At 38.9% G+C, this 22937-nt stretch overlaps 1 protein-coding gene across 1 annotated transcript in view; it reads left to right on the top strand.

Annotated features, from left to right (window-relative positions):
- LOC149244546 (AP-1 complex subunit gamma-2-like) overlaps nucleotides 1-22937 on the top strand; it is a 221621-nt gene that overhangs the window by 146726 nt on the left and 51958 nt on the right. Inside the window, exons 10-11 of the mRNA XM_089374886.1 lie at nucleotides 11605-11700; nucleotides 22595-22722. Coding sequence (XP_089231012.1) covers nucleotides 11605-11700; nucleotides 22595-22722 — 224 coding nt within the window. The remainder of the gene's footprint in view (nucleotides 1-11604; nucleotides 11701-22594; nucleotides 22723-22937) is intronic.

Genomic DNA, 22937 nt, shown 5'->3' with positions numbered 1-22937 from the left:
CCCATTTTTGATTTGGAATATGTAACGGATGTAGTAACCGAGGAGTTGGAATATTTTCACTTTTATTTTTTTGACAAATATCACATTTAGCGACCTACTTTTGTATTTCCTTACTTATACCTTTCCAGTGGAACAATTGCCGAATGTTGTAGTAGGTTTTGAAGAATCCAACATGTCCAACTGCAGGAGAACTGTGAGATTCTTTTAGAATTTTCATTCTAAATTTGGAAGATGGAGTTTCATAAATTCTACCTTGGTACCACAATATGTCATTTTCCATTCAAAGTTGGCATATTGACTGATATTTTCAATCATAGAACCATAGTACAAATCCTTGGCATACTCAACTCGTATTTCGTCTAACCAATCAGGAACAACTACCATGGCGGCACATGTTGTGTTGTCATCATCTTTCCGTGAGAGTTCATCGACGTTGACATTTTCCTTTACCTTTTTGTGCAGTATTACCAGGTCGAATGCAAAAAGCTTCTTCATCCATTTTTGTTGCTCTATTGATAATGATTTTTGTTGAGGTAGGAATTTAAGACTATTGTGGTCTATTTGAATTGAGAACTACATCCGAGCAGGTATTGTCACTGTTTAGTTAAGGCATGTATGATGGCAAGCATCTCCTTTTGGTAAGTCGATTTCAAGCTTTCCAGTTTGTTAAGCTCACTGCTTTTGAAGGCTATAGGATGGTTATGTTGCATTAATACTACTCCAATTCCAAACCCTGAAGCATCACATTCGACTACGAATGGTTTGGAGAAATTTGGAGTTGCTAGTATTGGTGTGGTTGACATTACCTTTTTTAGATTCTTGAAGCATTCGTTTGCTTGGTTATTCCATTGGAAAGCATTCTTTTTTAACAAGTTTGTCAGTGGTGTAGTCAAATGTGCGTAATTCTTTATGAATCTTCTATAATATCCAGTTAACCCTAGAAATCCTCTCAGTTTTGATATGTTCTTGGGTTTTGGCCATTCTTTAATCGCCTTGATCTTGCTGGGGTTGACTTTGACTCCTTCCTTGGATATGATGTGACCTAGATATTCGACTTCCTTCTGTCCAAAGGTACACTTCGATAATTTTGCATAAAACTGATTCCTTTCTAATACGGAAAGTACTTCTTCTAAATGTTTGAGATGTTCCTTCCAAGTTTCACTGTAGATAAGGATATCGTCAAAGAAAACCAATACGAACTTTGATAAGTATGGATGAAAGAGCTCATTGATGGTTGCTTGGAAAGTTGCTGGTGCATTTGTTAGCCCAAATGGCATTACTTTAAACTCATAATGTCCTTCATGAGTTCTAAACGCAGTCCTTTCGATGTCTTCTAGTCTTACTCGGATTTGAGAATAGCTTGAGGGAGGCCAGCGCAGAGGCAAGAAAATATCCCACGCACGGACCAGGAGGGTTGACGTAGTTGGCTAGGGGAGCATTTCAGCCAGTGTCAGGATTGCGCAGAGCCTAGAGGCTCAGTCCTTCGGTTGCTAGGGTTTAAGAAGCTGTGGGCAGTATGTGAGGAGTGAAGCTGGTGGGGTGCTGTGGGCAGAATAGTACCTAACAGGACTAAACCAAGGTAGAGGGAGTCGCTACCGAGGCAGATTTCTAGCCAAGGAATCCGGATCAGTGTTGTAGGTGCACAAAAGATCGAAGAGGTGCGACTCGACGGTTGGCAGCCAGATTTCCAAGAGGGAAATCGAGACCAGAGGGAGTCTAGCATGGAACTTCCAAAGGGAAATAGAGACTTGGAGGAGTTGAATGAAGAAGAGCAGAGAGATGGCCATGAATGGACTAAGGGATCAGGACAGCTTGGACGGGGCGTCCAACTTTGTGGTTTGGAAGGCCAGGACCCTGTCCATTCTAGATAGACATCGCATCAAGGCCTTCGCCTTGAGAACAGTGGCTATCCCAGTTGACCCAACTGATAATGATAAGTACGAAGAGGCAATGGCCAAGGCGAAATGCATGATCCTTGATGGGGTAAAGGATCATGTGGTCCAACATATTGCCGAGAAGGAGACGACAAAGGAAATGTGGGACACCTTGAAGACGTTGTACCAACATACTTCCGTGTAGAGGAAGATGTTACTTGAGACCTGACTGCGGTCATACCAGATACAGAAAGGGGAGTAGAGAAATCACTTCCTCGGTCGGTTGAAGGAGATCTGGGACCAATCGACTTCCATAGGGGCCACGCCGGATCAAGAGTTGATGGTGAGGACCGCACTAAACGCAGTCTCCGAGGAGTGGGAGACATTTGTCCAGAGCATACTGGGTAGGGCGAATCTTCCAGATTGGGAAGAATTGTGGGTAGCTCTTTGCCAAGAAGAGATCAGACGACTGAGCAAGATGGGAAGTAGCAGCAAAGGGGTCCAGATTAAGAAGGAAGAGGAAGAGGATGCAGCTCTAGCATCTGCGGGGAAGTAGGAGAAGAGGAAGAAAAAGGACCTCCAAGGTCAAGTGCTTCAACTGTTGGGAACTGGTTCATTATGTGAACCAGTGTTCGAGGAAGAAGACTAAGGGAGAGGCGTTTGACTCCAAGGCAGTGCCAATGAAGGCGGAAAAGGAGATAGAGGAGGATGACGATTGTGCCATGAGTGCTCATGTACCTTTAGAGAAGAGGTGGGGAGACATTGAGCTGTAGTCAGGAAGACTACAAGCGATGAGGGGCAGGATCCTTGAGGTACCCAAACTCTTGGATTATACCTTGCTACGGGAGCCTCGAAGAGAGAGTAGCAGGACTGGCGGATGTCAGTGGAAACGAATGTGGAGGAAGCGACAGAGTGCTATAGTGCAGAGTCCTGGGCAACACAGAGCTAGCAGGCTGCAGCAGTGCGAGAGGCACAAAGACGATTGCAACAATGCAGGATGGCATAGAGAGGTTTGCAACGATGTGAGAGGCAGGGAGTTGTTGCAGCAACGCAAAGGCAGTAGAGGGAGCATGTGTTAGCGACAGAGAGAGCTTCAACATCGGGAGTGTTTCTAGCCTGACATGGATGTCAGTAGTTGGGTGGATCAGTTACTTCTTAGTAACTGAGTTGCAATGCAGTAGCAGTAGTAGTTAGTAGTAGCACGATGTAGCATGATGAGAGGGGGTTGCAGTGCAGATGCAGTGTTGGGAGAAAGGACCAGCAACAACACGGATGCAGAGGCCGTACGGATGCAGTAGTGTCAGGGTTGTGGGCAGCAGTACAGGATGCAACAGTGCAGACGATGTTGGGTGGGGAGGCCTAGCATCAACAGAGGTACTGGTGCCGTATAATCAGAGTGATGCTTAGTGTGGAGTATTATTAGAGCACAATCCTCGCTAAGAGGGAGTGTTGATTTGGGGTAGCATTGGGGATGTGCTCCAGCCATGGAAATTGGTGGAGAGGCTAAAGCACATGAGATCTCCAAGACCTAGAAATGGTTTGGGCAGATTCTACCCGGTTTAGGAGATATTAAAATAATTAATATTTTTAATGGAGTTCCTAAGTCTAAACTTAAGAAAAATAAAATATTAATGAGTATTAATATAAAACTGGGTTAGAAGGTTCCAAAAGACATGGATCAAGCCAAATCTAATCTTAGTCATTGATTAGAGATGTAATCTCGACCGTTGAAGGACCAACAAGAAAAGTATAAGAAGAGGCTTGAGGGTCAGTTGGAGAACACACTAGAGTGATCGATCATTCGATTTACTAGAGCGGGGTTTTCTAAGTAAAGTCGAATCAGTGATTAGTTTGTAGCGAGGGGCAGTGAGTGTTGGACAGAGAGGCAGAGATAGTGCCGAGAGACCAGTGCAGAGGCAGATGCAGAAGCCAGAGCAGGCCACACAGAGGCCAGCGGAGACAACGCAGAGCCAAAAGGGTCTGCGTCATCCACGCAAAGGGCCATAGAGGTTGCGCAGTGCCTCAAAGGGCTGACGCAGAGGGGTTTGAGGCTGACGCGGAGGCCAGGAGGGCTGACGCAGTGCTTTAGTTGTGTTGGAGAGGATTTCATGGGGCAGATTTTCTGAATATTTGCTTCTGAATAGAGAGGTATTACTGCCAGTTATTTTTCTCTGTCAGGTGAGCCAGTTTGGCACGTAGTTGTACTCAAGGATATACTGGATAATAAATAAACCCTCAGAATTGCTGCACCGGTTTTCCCAAGTTGGGTTTTTCCGGGGACGAGTTGTCCAAAAATAATGGTGTTACTTGTGTGTTTGCTATTTCTTTCAGCTGTTGATCAGAGATCTGTAGATGGTTGAACTGTATTGTGTTTATTTCGATGTTTATATGTTTAAATAACTTGTTGGTAATTAACAAGTAGGAGAAATAAACCAGAAGAATACAGATAAAATTTCTCATGGTTAGACTTAGAAATTTCAATATTTATGAATGTAATATTTTTATTTAATTAATATATAATTATGAATATTTATTCATAACGCACGTGGTGCTACATGACCTTCTGCTTCTTGCAAGGTATATCTAAGCCAAGCTGGCCTGTTCTTGATTTCAGGAACAACAACTAGATCCATCGGTTCACTAGGACCTTCTGGCTCTTCCTGATGATCTACAAGATGTTCTGAAGGATTAGATGGATCCGAGTCCTCTTTCTTGGTAGCTTCATGTTCCTCATCATTAGAGTCCATGGGAACTTCTTTAGACTACCAACAGGCAATGTTCTCATCAAAGGTAACATCTCTGCTAATATAGACTGCTTTCATGGATGCCTCACTCCATAAGAACATGGGCATGTCTTGATCATGCATCGTTGCCTTAACAGATTCTTCAGTGGACCTATTCTTTCTTTCAACAACTCCATTTTGTTGTTGATTGTAAGGGACTATCAACTCCCTCTTAATCCCAACTTCTTTACTAAAGGCAACGAGTTTCTGGGAAGTGTATTCCCCTCCATTATTTGATCTCAAAATCTTGATTTTTTTTCCTATCAAGCTTTCCACTTCAACCTTGAATTCTTGAAACTTGTTGAAGACTTCATCCTTGGTTTTCATGAAGGAAATCCACGTCTTTTGAGAGAATTCATCGATAAAAGTCACATAGTACAGAGAGCCTCCAAGAGATTTTACTGGCATTAATACATACATTAGAATGAACTAGAATCAAGATTTCATTGGATCTACTACCACTGCTTGGAAAAGGATTCTTGACAATTCTTTCTAAGTGCACAACCTTTACATACTCTTTCATTCTCCATTTGTAATTTTGGTACACCTGAAACCATTTGATTTAAAGCTGGCAAAGCTCTATAATGAAGGTGAGCATATCCTCTATGCCATAGTTCACATGGATTGATGTCATTATGCACTAATGCTTGAGTGGGTTGTTTCAAGAGTTGATACAACCTTCCTTCAGGAACTCCGATTACTCTAGCATAATCTATACTTGAGCCTTTTGGCCACACTAGGACTTTGCCATTAATAAATGTTACTTTATCTCCTTTGTCTTCCAAACATGAAATAGAAACCAAATTCTTTTTCAAACCTGATACATATAGTATGTTGCTAAGATGAATGTTTCCATTTGATTCCAACTCAATGGATGTTTTCCCAACACCTTTGATTGCATAACTATTGTTATCTACAAGCTCTACCTTTTAAGATAATATCCTTTCCATTAGACTAGTGAGATTTCCACGATTTCATGTCATGTGTCTTGAGACACCACTAGCCACAAATCATTGCTATCTGCACTAACTAGATTTGTCTTTAGCTGACAGCCCCTGACAACCACTAGTGTAGTTGATGTTGTGCCAGTTGATCTCCACTCCCCGAGCTAGTCATAAGTCCCCTCTCTCGTCGGTCGAGATCATATGTTTGAAAGTGGGCCATCCAATCCTAAAGGTACGTCTTTCATTGTGCACTTAGGTGCTTATGCTTGTTTTTTTGGGCACACTTGGGTATGGATTACTAGGTGACTTGGTAGAAGGAAGGGTTTCAACTGTAGTCTTATTCCCTCACATTAAATGGGGGCTTAATCCTCAACTCTACTCGCGTGGGATCTCCCCTACTGGCTTATAGCTTTAGGATGGACACTACTTGGGAAACCCTGATTTTGGTAGTGCAATCCCATTTTACCGTTCCACATTTCTCGCTCCCCTATGCACATTATGTTGTGAATAAAATATTCATAACAATATTATTTATATAAATGATATTTAAAATAATTAATTAAATAAACAAGTACATAATTATAAAACATTATTGTGAAGAGGTAAAATAGTTAGGGGACATGACTATTCATTCCTCATGACCAGTGACTGCCTATATGGGCAAACCGCCATGAGGGTATTGTATTCACTAAGATGTTTATGAATAAAAAATCAAATACTTACACAAAATATACACATTACGGTATCACCAATTAATAAACACCAACGAGCAAGAAGTTTATACTCCACATTAGATGCCCCATTTCATCATTTTCCTTCTTTGGGTCCACATGACGATTGGGTCCACAAGGCTTTGGTACTCCCCTCCCTTGTCCACATGTCTGGGTCGTGCCTGGAACGACGCCCCAGAGGTTGATGCACCTAAAAGAAAAATAAAGATAAAAGCATATCATGGCCATATACAAAAGGAAATAATACCACAAAATGCAAAAGATGGCTAGGGCAATAAAAATTAGCATGTGGGCAAAACCCGAACATGAGCTCTATTAGTTTTTGTAGTATCGAATGTGTTCTAGCCAAGAAATTTTGTGGAGAGGCTAGAATGCATGAGATCTCAAAACCTAGAAATTGTTTCTGGAAATTCCACCTAGAGATGACTTAATTACATTATTAACCTATTTTTTAATGTTTCCTAAGTCTAAACTAGGAAAATTTGTTAATTAATCTGAATCAATTCAAGTCAAGGTGAGCGTAGTCTAGAAACTCACACGGATCGACTTCGAGATGATCCTAGCCCTTGATTAAGTTTTAATCTTGGCCGTTGGTGCTCCAACAGATGATTATAAGAAGAAGTCGATGGGCACTTGGAGAACACACCAGAGACATTTTAGAATTTTGATTTCCTTGGCAGATTGATTTCCTGAGAGCAACAACAGTCGCTGGAGAGCCAAAGGTCGACGCAGAGACAGTGAGGGATAGGGGCAGTGATTTAGAGGAATATTTCTAGATCCAGAGAGGTAGTAGCAAGAGGTCGAGTTATTCCCAATGCAGGTAGCTCAAGTGCTGACAATGTGAGTGTAGGACGAAGCCCAAGTATAGGAAACAATGTGAGTGCAAGAAGAAGTTCGAGTATGGGCAACCGCGCGAGTACAGGCAGAAGCCCGAGTACAGGCAGCTACACGAGTATAGGTTGAAGCTCGAGTACGGGAAGCCACGCGAGTACAGGCAGAAGCCCGAGTATGGGAAGTCGTGTGAGTATAGGAAGAAACCCGAGTATGGGCAACATCGCGAGTACAGGCAAAAGCGTGAGTACAAGCAACCGTGCGAGTGCAGACAATGCGAGTTGTCAGGGTTGCTTGCGAAGGAAGAGAAATTCGCTTAAATAATTTTGGCCAAATTTTCTTATTGTGGATTGCCAATTTTAGGAATCTAGATTGTACTCATAATTTCACTACTGCCTAATAATAAAAACCCTCGACTGCTGCACTGGTTTTCCCAAGTTGGGTTTTTCCGGGGACATTTGCCCAAAAATAAGTGTGTAAAATTTATGTGTGTGTGCGCTAGATTTTTTCAGATTCCAACACTAGTTTTCTTCCGTAGTATTTATTTGTGAAAATCACAGTTTGAATTATTTGGTATTTTCTGTAGCAAACTGCAAATAAATTAACAATTACGAAAATAATTTCTAGTTGTTGTGATAGATGAAATTTTCACAAGCTCTACCCCTTATCATTATGGCCATCACCCTGCTTCATAGGGCCCATATGACCGCCCCTCGCATTATTAAGGAACCCATGCATGTCTGAACCCCTAGTGGGCGATGAATATCCTCTCCTTAAGGGGGTAATCACCGTTATGTCATACACAACATGCTCTCATCCCTTGGAGCCTTGAGCAATAAAATAAAAGGAAATACAATAAAATGCAAAAGGAAAATGAAGAAAGGTCGAAAAACTCCTACATTTATACACCCAAATATGTCGACATCCCTCATCATTAACACCCTTGACCCCATGGCATTTGGCCTTGAGACCCTCACATCCTAATCCACTCCATCATTATTCACGTGACACCTACCACTTGAAGGATGTACCTTGGACATGTCTTTCCCTTTAGCTGTTGGGAACACTTAATAAGGTTGTTTATTATCCACTCCTACCTAGGGAGGTAACACCATTACATGCTCGAAGCCCCTAATTTGGATGGGAACCCCATTATGAAGTCTCATTTGTGCCCTTGACTAACAAGTTTGAGTCCCTTACTAATGAATTATTGTATCTGAGGGTGAGGACTCAGGGGACACATTGGATCTTATACAAGATAGGCAGGTGGTTTCATCATGGGTTGGGTGACTTAATTGGAGCCCAAGCCCACGAAAGGATCATATTGACACTTGTAGGGGAGGCGTTGAGAGCCATGGGTTTCCATCATGTGACAGAGCATTATCTAATGCCATGGGCACCCTCAGCAACTTCAACAACTTGTTCATTGCCCCACATTATATGCGAGATGACACACTTGGACCAGCGATGCCCGCAGCCAATTTAGCAGTATATACAGGGTTTGACACCTGATTCGAGGCCTAGAGGAGGTTTGTCTCATCCTTTAGACATGGGAGGGCAAGCACCATCTTCTGTGCCCTCATTTGGAGTAGTTTACATGCTTATTTTTCATCAAGAGACCCATGAGACCACTACTTGTGCCCCAAAGCTACCTTGGAGCATCACATGATGTTTTTCTTGGAAATCAAGCCCCCCCCCAGTCTATCATTCATGGAGTCTCACTCTCATTATGGCACCTTGAGGACTCAACAAGGCCCTCCAACGACCCTTCTACACCATGATTTCATTATGTCACCAAGGACTTGTTATTTCACATTATTTAATAATTGTAGGGGCTATTAAGCTACTTCAAATTAGTAAGAGGATCACATAAATAAACATGACTCTCATTTGTGAGAGCATCGTCATCACTTGGATTCTTCTCTTGTAAAAGAACTCACACTTTTTCTTTGGATATTGTTGGAGATTCTTAGATGCATTTTGACTTTTGGAGCTGAAATTTTCGCTCTTCTTTGGAGCTATCTCATGATTTGTGGATGGATATATCAATGTTGCAAAAATCACGATCGGGATTAAATCAACGAGGGTCTGAAATCAGAAAAAAATCATAAAAATTGGGATAAAGTCGGTAAAAATCAGCGAAATTAAAAAAATAAAATAAAAATTAAAAAAATTAAGAAATCAAGATGTTTTCCCAAAAAATCGGGATTAAATCCGATTTTTTCAAAATGAAAAAATCATTGAATTAATTGGCCGATTTAATCGTTTCAACGAAAAAATTGCGATTAAATCGCTATTTTCGCAACATTGGGATATATCATATTGTCATCATGTAAGTGCTTCTTGTTGAATATTCTCTTGGAATTATGTCTAATGTATGGATTGTTGCAACTAGGCTAATGATATTGTGCCCTAATTGTTGAAATTCACTTTTGGAAAGCTTCTTGGCTGGCAATTGCATATGTGGTACTCATTGTATGGCAAATGATGAATGTTCCTAGTGGGTGAAATTTTTTCTTTCTTCCATAAAACTCCATAAATCTTGAGGGTAAATGTTAAAGGTTGGTTGCTAGGACATCAATCTTTAGCCTCCTTAAGGACAGTTTGGCTAATTTTAAATCATCTAAGACTCCATAGCCCAAAGAACTAGGCACTAGTCCAAGAAATTTGGTGATCAACTCTTCTCTTCTACATATTTTCTCCTCCTAAAATTCGGTCCCCTAAAGGTAGGCCGAAAATCTAGGGCTTGCCGTGAAATTTTAGGAAGGTGATTTTTCGAGAATCCGAGGGTCCACACATCAAGCTTAGGGTCTAGGCTACCTATGCTCCAAGTTTGGTGGGCATCCTCTCAAGTTTCATCCATAAAAAACCTTGCCCTAGGTGCCACTCCAACACGGAAAACCTAGGTCTTTCTCTCTCACCTCGGGGACTTCTTTGAGGGTTGTATGAGCCTAGCATTCATTGGAATAAATCATAATAAGCCCTTTCTCCTCCCTTGCCTTCACCTAGCAAGTTCCTTGGAAGTATTTCTTCCCACGATTATTCATAAAACCCTAGGCCTAGCGCAAGCATAACACAAGCTAATTCACCAAGCATTTTTCACTATAGCATTTCCTCATTCAACCAAATTCCATGCTAAGTATTTGTCAAAAGTTTGGAACCAACAATAATAGAATTCATATATGCGATTGACATACCTATTCATACGCGGCACTTCATATTTGCTTGCTTCATACAAAAGGACGAAATAACAGGGTGGGGTACACTTGTTTTGATTCCATGTTGAAGATATCACGTGATAACCGAAGATAAAATATGGTTGATTTAAATGTTTGGTCGGTATGCTTGTACCTAGATAATTGTGAATACTATATATACTTGTGATTACAAGTATAGTGAGAACTATATTCGTAGGTGATAGGGCCGGAATGTCCTTGAAATGATGTGCCGCCTTAGACTTGCTGAATCTCTGGTTCAGCCTGCAAGCTGAAGGCCAATGATATGTTCAACTTGGGGAAAGACTTCACGTAGTTCTCCCAAATATCTTTGATAGGAACAAAGTCCCTATCTGCAACAACTTATCTTATATACTGTACATGGGAATGACCATCAAATATGATGACAATTCCAAACATCTATTTCAAGCCCTTGAGTGGGTTGACGTAATGAGTAATGAGTGCCGGTCATGGCTGTGCACTTATCCATCATTGGCTATGCTCTGCACAGACATCCTAGTCTCCTGCTTCTCTGGTCTGAGCTACCTATACGGACTTGCATACTCACGAGACTGCTAACCACAAAGTTTTCACCTCCCTTAGAAACCCTATGTCAAGAGATCAAGAATTTTATACTCTTTAAATTTAGTCTTATTGAATTTAACCTGTACAACTATTTCAGCATTAAGCATAATTGTCTTCTCTCTGACACTACTGAGTTCAAAGTTCAAACTAGTACTTTTTCTTGGTGACTTCTTAAGCATCTTCATGCTTTTTTCATTGTATCCATAGCACTGTTATAAGTGTTTCTTCTCTTGTCAGGGAAGCCCACTGTTTTCTTACATTTGCAATATGTGATTGCGTCATTGACATGCCCCTGGAGAAGGTGCTTTTGTGTGGAACATATTGAGAGAAATTGAATGTTGGTATAGTAATAGAAGTGATTATGTTCTGGATCTGACTATAATTATTGCCAGTGCTGCCTCCAGATATTCTTTATGCTATCTCAACATTGTATATGGAATATTTAAATTATGGCTGTACCTGTGAATGTATTAGATTATTCTGAGTATTTATTTATTTTAATTTTTTTTTTTTTTTTTTTTTTTTTTTTCCTTTTTTATATTAAATAATGCTTGATCCATGCAACATTTTTATCTCTTCTTTTGGGTAAAAAAACTTTGAATTATTTTGCCCTGACCAAGTTTGGATTGCATTTGTATCAGGAAAGTCTTCTTCGGGTTACTGTTTGGTGTATTGGGGAGTATGGCGAAATGCTGGTTAACCATGCCGGTGAACTTGAGGGGGAGGAACCTTCGACTGTAAGTAGATCTATGTGCTTCTGTGTGTGTTTCACTTTATTTGATCTTGCATTTATGGTAGGATGCGCAAGGTATTAGGGAGGACATTGCACCTGAGGGTTCGCTGTAAAAGAAAAACTTGAGATAGACTTGCTGAATATGTTTTATCATGGATGCACATAATAGCTTACTTGCATGAGATGTGCATATCAAAATCTACTGATGAAACGGGGATCAATCTGCCCCTCTCAATGAAACAATTAAACTTGCAGTTCTTGCTAATTTTGTTTGAACAATGATGTTATCCTCAAATTTAGATTGTTCAATCTGCTTGTTAAGTGTCTTCTAAATGCACAGTAACTTCATGTTGGAGCTTAGATTTCAAATTGTTGTATTTACTTGTAAGCGGCACCAGCTGAATTGGGACACCATATTTCTATATGGACCCACCAGTGAACCTCTTTTAGATGCCATTTCACATTTCCTACCTCTTCAATGAGGTACTTTGCATGGTTTCTCCCCACTTCATGGACACATCACATCATCCACCTGATCTTCAAATAGCAGATCAGCTCTGATCCAAACAATTCAAGGACCATTATGATTGGATAAACCTTTGCCAAACTTTATGCGGCATGCCACTGTTTTGAACTTGTGATTTTCAGAGTATTTGGAGAGGACCAAACTCAGGGCGCCATTGAGCAATGGGGTTTCTGGAAAGGCTACCAGACTATGGACCACATTTTTACTGTCTGGCCTATTATTGAGGAAGATAGTCAGCGATCTTCCAGAGATTTCTGTTATTTTGTAACTTTTGAAAGGCTTTTGACTCTGTTTGTAGGGCTCTTGTTTTGCAGATATTATGGGATGTTGATATTTCAAGGTCATGATCGAGGTTGACATGAGGCTTTATTAGACATTGGTTGGGTGCTTTTGTAAATAATAGGGCCTTTTTTATTTTATTAGGAGCATCATTGGGGTCAAACTAGGTTACCTGTATTCTGTTACACTATTTGGGATTGACATTGATGAGTTGGAAAGTTACCTTATAGGGAACACTCATGTAGATGATGACTGCATCTTAAACGTTATGCTGATTGCCATACTATTGTTTGCAAATGATATGTTCCAATTATCCTTCACTAGGAGCCCACAGAGACTATTGGATGGTCCCCTCAGTTTTTGTGATCTTAGGAAGATCATGTTATGATTTTTATTATTTTGAAGAAATCTTTGAACGATTCGTAGGGATTAACCCCGTATAGAAATTACCTGCATACGAATTCTAAAACATAGAAAATAAACAATACGAGAGCATAACACATAAAACACATATACACAGAGATTTTCCCCTGGATCCCAAAACTGGGAGTACCAGCTTGATTTTTCATTATGTTCCTTTCAATGTTACAATACATATTTATACATGTCGCAACATCCAATACCGTGGACCGAAAACCATTGCGTCCAAAACCATGGACCGAAAACCATCGCGTCCAAAACCATGTGCGAAAAACATGCACAAAACCATAGGTAGGTCTGCCCAACCTAATATAGGGTCCAAAAGACAAAATTTTCCAGGGCGCTGCCCTGAACCCCATAGAGGGGGGTTACCTGCACCCCTCAAACCCCATGTGACACCCCCGCTACGCAATGAGCGCAACGAAGGGGGGCTCCGCCCCCCCTCTAACCCCCCGGTTAACTGCGTGGGCTAGTCGTGGAAAGAATATAACACGTTGCTCTTTTCATTGTGGGGAGGTGGGGATCAACATTCCTTACAAAGTTACATGTATTCAATGTTTTAGTTCATGGGCCCTAGTTTCACCATGAAACTTGTTTTCCAATCTTGAGTTAGCAAGTGGCATGCTTTCCTTATTGGACTAAAATGCCAATGCTTCCACCTACATTTTGAAGACATCTGAGCAATGATGTTACTTTTTTGTACCATCATTACAATGAATATTCTTTATGGTTAAGAGCTTGGGCTCCTAGTTTAACTTCAATATATTGGTCACAATTTGATAGAGGTTAGTTTATCAGGCTCTAGTGTGATTTTTTGCAAATGAACAATACTGCCATCATCTAGGTTGAGTCCAGGGCTCATCTATTATGCTTGGAGAACATTTCCATACTTGCCTTATTTTTGTACAGCTCTGCAAGATGGGGTATTTTGCTTTGAGGTGAGATGGATACCTTTATCTTGTTCTTTGATCCTCTAAAGGTGTTGTCTCTTGTTAACCCCTAAATTCCCCCCTTACAAATTTAGAGGGTCAATGACCAATGCATTTCATTAGGCTAGAGGTTCAAAGATAGATGCAAATAGAGGCTGGGGTTTCCTGTGGAAACTAGTCACAGGATTGATTTAGTGATGATACAAACACATTTTTGCATAGATTGGAGAGTGTTTTGTTTTAAACAGGTCCCCTACTTTGTAGGAGGCAGAGTTCCAGGGATGGTACAACAACATTGGTCACACATTCAGAGTCCCTATGAATTTAGGATTCCAGTGAGGTTCCTCTAGGTGATATGCATGACACCTACTATTTTTGTCAAGTTTCAGAGATAATGGTATATATGGAATCTTTGTGAGATTCTAAGTCTGATGAGCTACTTACAAGTGATATGCTAGCACTTCCTGTTGAAATATTCACGAATACTGAGATTACACTTCTTTAGTATATGTCTTAAAGATTACATCAACAAGAATCTCCAACTTCCAAGATTCTGGAACAACAATTGGAAGGAGGCCCCAACCCCCTTCATTTATTAGCTCCAATCGAGAGGATGCCCCAACGCCCTGCTTTTACCAGCTCCAACTAGAAGTATGCTCCAACACCCTGGTTTTATCAACGCCAATTAAAGGGTGCTCCAATACCCTGGTTTTATCAGCTCTAATTGAAAGGATACTCCAACACCATGTAGCATCAATTTTCTGCACTAGAACCACCTTGCCACCCTTAAGATAAGATACAAAAATAAGATAGATCACACTGGTCACCCTGCTCAGTCGCTGCACCTGATCACTGCACTTCATAACCACTACTCTAATCCTAAGTTGCACTGAAACGGATACGGATCCGGGGTTTGAAACAGATATGACAAATTTTCAAAAAATCAGGATACGATACGGCAAGGAAACGACATATATATATATATATATATATATATATATATATATATATATATATATATATATATATATATATTACCATTCATCTTTTAGAATCTAGAATCTATATCTAAAAATACATAATCATCATCATGAATTCAACATAAACAAATCACATCATCAATTCAGCGTAAACATTTTCATCATCATTAGTGATTGTTATAACATTCAAAATATTATCATCATCATTAGTAATGTAATCAGAAATGCTACAGTCTTTGTGCTTTCGTGTCCAACTCCTTCAAAGAACATGTCATGCATGGCAGATGATATCTATCTTCCTTGCATGGCAATTAAAAGGCCCATGGGATCATTGGGATATTGACAAAAAATTCAACGAAAGTCTATCAAAGAAAGAAGAGGATAATTTATGCTTAAAAGACCTTAACAAAAAATTATTAGAACAAATCAAGTGTTTAAAAGATGAGAAGATTGAAGGCCAAAATAAAGTTGACTCAGAAAATGAGGAATGCTTATGTTTCAAAAATCATAACCAAAATCTGATAAAATAGATTAAAAAACTTAAGGACGATAAGAAATGATTGACGAATAGTTTTGAAGAAATTGTCGCAAAAGAAGCACCAAAATCGCGAGATGCAGTAGTCCAAATTGGGGAAGAAGAAACAAACATCGATTCCACTAATCTCACAGTTCAAGCAAATCCAAATAATATTGAAGTAAAAACATACTCAGAGGTTGTTGTGCAAACGACGAACATTCCAAGTGATGATTTAGTCGCCAACTCAACAACAACAATGCCTGAAGAAAATCAGGGATCAACCACTAACATGATAAGGGGAAGTCCAACCAAAAGAACTATGTATCGACATCCGAATCACAAGAGCAGACTTTCCCATCAATCTACATACCAGTGTCACTCAGAAAATAAATGACAAGTTTATGTTTCCAGAAACACTGAAGTTTGCAAAATCTAGTCCCATGATAACGATTCATCACAAAAGTAGACTCGAGAGAAGATAAATCTAGGATAGTCCGATCCATTTTCAGTACGACAATTTTATATATCAACTTGTATCAACAAAGATGACCGTATCGAGAAGAGAATACATTCACAACATAAAAGAGTTCAAGTCCTTTCATCAACAAGCTTTGAGGACAAAGCTTTTCGAAGGAGAAGGCAATGTTATGAACATAAATTATGTAAAAGAAGATAAAAATAGATAATAAATAATAATCATAATAATATAAATATAATAATAAATAATAAGTAAATTAACTAATGGTTAATTAGTTAATAATGAAAAGGCATGTCTTAGAGACATGCTTGTTCATGAAAGGGTACTTAACTTGCTATATATATCGGACCCTCATTCTCATTTGTAATCATCCTACATGAATTCTTTATACACTATACAATTTACAATTACTGTCCTACAATGGATGTCTTTGCCTATGAAGTATTTTAATATTTCTGCTGCGTATATGACTTTTGGTCGTTACACATGCCCAGGATGACAATCACAGCGCCTCTTCGGACTTTGACACGCTTTGACGAGAGCAGGGTCGTGAGCTGGAAAACCAGGGGCTGACTGCCAATCCTATCACTATAATCCCGATCCATTGATGCCATAACTTCAAGAGCCGAAACCTGCACTCGAGGATAAGGAGACAACAATGCTATTATGAAACCTGCGCCATTGTCGTTTAGAGCGAGGAGAGCACCAACTGTTTCCTCCCTGAACACAATGACAACACTCGAAAAACTTCGAGACCGAAAAGTTGGATACCAAAAATCAACCTATGTTGTCAAGCTGCTAGAAGGATTTGGTATGACATAATGTAAATCCATGAATACTCCAATGGAGATGAACTTCAAGAAGATATGTGGTGAAGCTGCAAGTTTCGATTTGGAAAATCCTTCTAAGTATTGACAACTGATTGGGGCACTGGTTTTCTTAGTGAACACTAGACTGGACATATGTTTTGCGGTCAATACTCTGAGCCAATATATGGTTAAACCATCTCATGCACACTAGATTGCTACAAAGCATGTGTTGAGATGCTTGCATGGGACCATCAATCTTGGATTGAAATCTATGTTGCATGAAACTTCTAAGAACCCAACGTTTCGGGCCGTACCCGAAACTCTGAAACTTGGCCGAAACACGTTGAAACTCGACTATCATGTAATCATCTATGAGAGTTAATATAGGCTTGTTTTTCCTTCCAAATTGTCATCTATGGGTCTTATTCCTTTTTTCTTGCAAGGTAATGTGTTATTCACTCATATATATATATATATTTACATATATGATGCTTCGTACGACGTTTCTGTTTTTGGGAGGTGACATTTTTAAACGTATCTGTTTCGGAAACTCCGAAATGTTTCAACGTTTCGTGCAACTTAGATTGAAATATACTGCTGTAGATGTAAGACTTCTTGAGTACTTTGATGTTGAATGGGTTGTTAACTCTACTGACAGAAAAAGCACATTTGGGTGTTGCTTTAGCTTAGGATTTGCCACGATATTTTGGATGAACAGAAAACAAAAGTCTATAACCCTTAGCACGATTGAAGATGAACACATTGCTGCTAGCATGGTTAGCTGTGAGGCAATATGGCTAAGGAGAATAGTTGGAGAGCTGTTTGAGCATGTGCTAGATACGACAATATCTTACTGTGACAATAAGACTGGGATTTGACTTGTAGAAAATCCCGTGTTCCATGACAAGTCCAAGCACATTGAGATCAAATATCACCATATCTGGGATATGGTGCAAAGAGGAGCAGTAAGACTCCATCATATAGCGACTGATGACCAAATCGCCAATATTCTTACCAAGCCTTTTCGAAAAGGGAAGTTCATGGTTTTTAGAGAACAACTTGGACTGATGGATGTGACCCTTCTTAGAGAGGGTGGTCATGGATGATGATCATTGGTTGTGCGAGATACTTGTCATGTGTTGACAAGTGGATCCCCCTTAGCAGAGATGAGACTTGGTTGTGCGAGATCCTTGTTATGTTTTGAGTGGAACCCCCAAGCAGAGATGAGACTTGGTTGTGTGAGATCCTTGTCAAATGGGTTATCCCCCAAGCAGAGATGTGACTTGGTTTTGCGAGATCCTTAACAAGTGGGTTATGCCCCCAAGTAGAGATGTGACTTGGTTGTGTGAGATTCTTCTCAAGTGGGTTGCCCCTCCAAGCAGAGATGAGACTTGGTTGTGCATGATCCTTGTCAAATGTTGGCAAGTGGAAATCCTCCAAGCAAATATAGGGTGATAGATGAATCTGCCCTATGATGATTCTTCTTCATTAGAGTGAGACATCATTGTTCCAGATGATACAGAGCAGAGATGAACAAAGATGAATAGAGAAAGCATAAATCTTTTGTTGCAAAAATAAATTCCTCCCTAGCTTAGGGATGAATTTCTAAAAATAGAAAGTCTAAAAATAGAAAATCTAAAAATATAACATCTCAATTATGACTTTCCAAAAATAGTAAATCACCTTGCATCAATTGCTAATCAAGTATTGTTTATGGGAAATCCCTTCCAATCATCAATCAATCCTAGTAGTTCAATTTCGACTTAATTTTCAATATTATCATTATTATTATTAATATTTTTATGATACTATTATATTATTATTAAAAATAAATTCAAGTCATTCAATCATGACTCTCAATAATGTTCTCTTACACTCTCATTGTTATGATTATAGTTTATAGAAAAATAATAAAAAATAATGTAAATAATAATCATAATTAATGATTAACTTACTCTCATTGTACTTTGTATCTTTTTTGAACAATTGATTTCTAATAGAGGAAGAATCTGGTTTGGTTTTCCCCTTGTGGGTTTTTCGCTGGTCATTGGACCTAAATGCTTTGTCTCATTTTGTTCTTAGCTGTCTTCTATTGTGCATTTGATTTATGTTCTATCTACAATTTCTTATCTAATATTGCAACATAAAGGAGTTTGTAATATGTGATTGTTACATCATAGAACATTAGAATTTCAACAAACAAAAAAGAACCTCTTTTGGATCCCTCATCAATTTTATCTGAGACCTAAAACTCGAGCTATCTAAGGCTTAATTCAAGCTAGCTCTAAGGTCAAGATGTAGGGAAGTTTTCAACCTTGGTTAGGGCACATCTGAATATATATTTGGAGGTTACCTTAACGATAATTTTGTAGAAAGTAGACCCTTCATGCCTCTCTTGTACATGTTCTAGGACAGTCCTTGACACTTGTCTTGAAGAAATTCTAAAGCAACTTTTGTAGAAGTTTTGGGCCATGATTTGAAGTAGATCTTGAGAGCAAATTTCAAGTAGACCTTGATAATAAACTTGTGGTAGACCTATGATGATCTGAAGCAGACTTTGATATAGACTTTGATGTTTGTAGCAGTACTCTTTTGGAGCAAACTTTGTCACTTGTTTTGAAGCAGATCTTTGGATCAGTCTTTGAAGTCTTAAGCAACCGCTGGAGAAGCAAAAATTGGTGGATGTCTTGAAGCATACCTCTAGTGAAGTTGTGGAGTAGAGTTTTGAGCTAACCTTGAAGAATTTATGAGGAAAATCAAAGGTAGTATAGGGGCACTTGCATTGATGATTTGAGGGTCTGAATGGTGTTGTAATTGGGCCATTGTCCTTGGTACGGGAGCCCAAGAAGATTTTGTTTTACCTTTTATTGTATAGGGTGTCTGGTTGGTGCTAGGGAAGGAAGTTGTAGCTTCCTTCAGGAGGTTGTCGCCTCCTAGTGCAAGCTAGTAAATCTTGGGGTTGTAGCCCTTTCGACTGAAGTTGGTAAACTGGAAGTTGTAGCTTCCCTTGTAGTATAAAATATTGTACATATATATCTTGTGTTCATTTGATGTGAAGTTATTGGTTGATTGTTTTGATACTTAAATTGTTGAAATTTAAGAAACACTAATTCACCCCCCCCGGTCAGTGTTTCCAACAACCATATGATCATGATGAAGAAGACTCTAGAAGAGTCCATATTGTAACTTTGGTGAAGAGTTGAGGTAGTCAAACCTAACCTGTAGTAGGCTATCAAACTTTGTTATATCCGAACTACTAGGAGGAGAAGGGTTTCCATTATTTTCAAGTGCATTTTGTTCCATAGACAAGCAATGTAGCCAAGAGTGACAAGGAAAAAGAACACAGAGAGGATTTGTTTCCTGTAGTATCCCATGGGCCATAGGGCTTACTTCTAAGTTCTTTGTACTCACAACTATTTTCTATTCAAAGAAAGAGAGTAGAGTGGCCTCACCTTCCAACTGGGTTTTCTCCTGAAAGGGTTTCCCATGATATTTTGTGTCAAATGTGGTTGTGAGTTTTTATTTCATTGTTCCTTATTTTTTGCATAAATTTTAATTTGGATGCATATGCAATAAACAATAATCTACAAATGTAGAAATCTAAAGAGAAATAAACCCTAATAGTCTAGATTTTCAGATTTTTAAGTATAGATTTATCAGATTTGTTGTGAAGAACTATCCAGTGAAATATCCACGACAGTTTATAGATTAGAAATGGCGAGCAAAAATGCTGGTTGTTTTTGATAATTATACAACGAGAAAAAGGAACACATATTTACAGTTGATATTGTGGTAGTTGTGTTATTGTTGCAAACCAATTAACATGTTCAATTTTTAGTTATTACATGTTAAGTCGACAAAAAATGGTTTTGCAGTGTTTGCATCCAGAACCAAAGTTGTGTAGCACATCCTCAGTATGGAATCTAGGACACCCAAGGGTGTTTGCCCTAGCTCAATTGCAGGGATGATACCCACTTGTGCAGTAAGGGTGCACTTGAGGAACACCCATGTTAAGATAATGTTTAAGTAGGTAACATAAATGATAAAAATTCTTGAAGAATACCTTGATACATAACTGAAAGATGTGAATGTCAATCATACTATTTCGAGCCTCTCGATTTTTATATTGATGAATTATAGTGTCATTATTTGTATAGATTGGATGTTTTTCCTTTGTTCTAGATTATTAGGGCTTGGATCTCTGGGCATTTTTTTCTCCATGAGAAATATTTTCCTACTTTATATGAGGAATATACATGATTTGGTTCTCGAGGGACTGCTTAGACTCAACAACAAGGCTCGAAGCCATTACAACAAACTTACAAATCTCATCATGTCACTTGTGGGAATTGGACCCTGGGTGGGGAGGATAACCATCTTCCTCCCAACCACCCAAGATAAACCCAGTTCACTGGGTTTCCAGGCATTCTATTGATACTTTAAAAAAGAAATTATTACTTTTGAGACTTTTTACTATCTTGTTCTTTGTGATGCTTTTCACATAAATCGAGCTTTTTATAATATTAATGGATGGAAAATCTAACTATTGAAAAATTAATTAATGATTGTATACAAATCAGTGTTGATAATATTGGCAATATTTGAAAATATTGTGATATTTTTGGCAAAACGATATATTGTCAAGAAAATATCACGATATTTTCAAGATATCGGCAAATATCAGCAAAATATCGCGATATTTTGAAAATATCGGCAAAATATCGCCATATTTTGAAAATATCAGCTACGTATAAAAATTTGAAAAATTTGATTTTTTATGCTTGCCGCTATTTGCTGATATTTTCGCCGATATTGCTGATAACATGTTTCTCGACCCTCGCCGATATTTTGCCGATACCGATATTAGCAACACTGATACAAACTAATAATTGAGTCATACAAGCCCGTTAGGGCTAGACCTAGGGCTAGACCAAGTGGTTGTGACTAATGGTGTTAGTACTACCCACCTCAGTTTGAATCCTGATTAACTCCAATGCATGTTTGCGGGCTTTGTGTATAAAAATTGAGGGTTGGAGTAGCAGCATGGAGGATTCAACCCTGTTTTGAGTGCGTGAGATTCTGCCTAGTTACGGATTTTACCATTCTGGTTGATAAAAAGAATTAAATAATACAGTCACAGACTTAAATAAATGATGCTGTCTCCATTTTGTTTTTTGTCAAATTGAGAAGGTGAGCAGGTAAAGTTGGATAAAAGATATCTGTTGTATGATCCTCTTACTTATCTGATTATTAATGTTATAGATGAAAGCCTGGTGAATATAGCTTCATGTTGCATGGGCAATAGGTCTATGTACTTGGGAAGAAATTCTTGGCAGTTAGTTGTTACCAATATTTTGTGATTATGATATAAGGCTTGACTGGGCCAGGTTTAATCTATTAGAATGGACAGGCTTTTTATGCTTGTTTTGATGTTTTGAACATATATATTTAGGGTGGTAAAATCAATCTGGTGTCATCCATTTCATCACATCTACAATAGATCAAGCCGTTAAATTGTGAACTGAAGAAAATAATTAATTTGTAGGGTACAGAGACAGTAAATATGGATCAATTTTATTGCTTAAGTTTTATATTGATTTATTCAGTTGATTTCTTGTTCAGCATTTTGGATTTAAACATTGGATCACTATATGCGAGAGGAGTTGCTTTATGGATACTCGTCTGTTTTAACATAGCTTAAATTATTTTAAACTTATTGTATTATTTGTGTTACATTAATATGTGTCACAAGTCTTGTAGAATATATGCTTGTTTGTTACATGCCTGTGTTTTAATGCCCTCCTTATTTATAACTTATAGTTGTTAAACCATAGGAGAACTGCAAAGTCAAATCAGACCCAGATCTATTATTGCGCCCAAAATTTTGTTCGTAAATTGGATGCTGGGTTTAGCTCTCTGCAATTCTCTGGCATTTGTGACGGATATCCTTTTTCAAGCAGGTAACAGAGTCAGATGCTGTGGATGTCCTGGAAACAATCTTGAAACGTTCGAAAGCAGACATGACTACCTGTGCAATGGTTCTAACGGCCCTCTTGAAGCTATCATCTCGCTTCCCACCTTGTTCAGAGTAAGCTTTTCCATTTAATTACTGATAATCTCAAATCTACTGTTTAGTGTTTTGAGATTTTGTATCAGTTTTGAGCATACAACAACCATATTGTTTTTTAAGAAGTCTGGGTGGATGATGGAGATTGTGCAAACCAAATGACTAAAGGTGCAAGCCCTGGGAAGAAGAAAAAAGAAACAATATTAACGGACAGAGTCAATAGTAACTGTCCAAGA

The sequence above is a fragment of the Pinus tabuliformis genome, chromosome 8, assembly GCF_031772625.1.
Source record: "Pinus tabuliformis cultivar Carrire ecotype Pingquan chromosome 8, CPIR1, whole genome shotgun sequence".
In the NCBI taxonomy this organism is placed as follows: domain Eukaryota; kingdom Viridiplantae; phylum Streptophyta; class Pinopsida; order Pinales; family Pinaceae; genus Pinus; species Pinus tabuliformis.
This window is presented reverse-complemented; position numbering and strand designations above follow the sequence as displayed.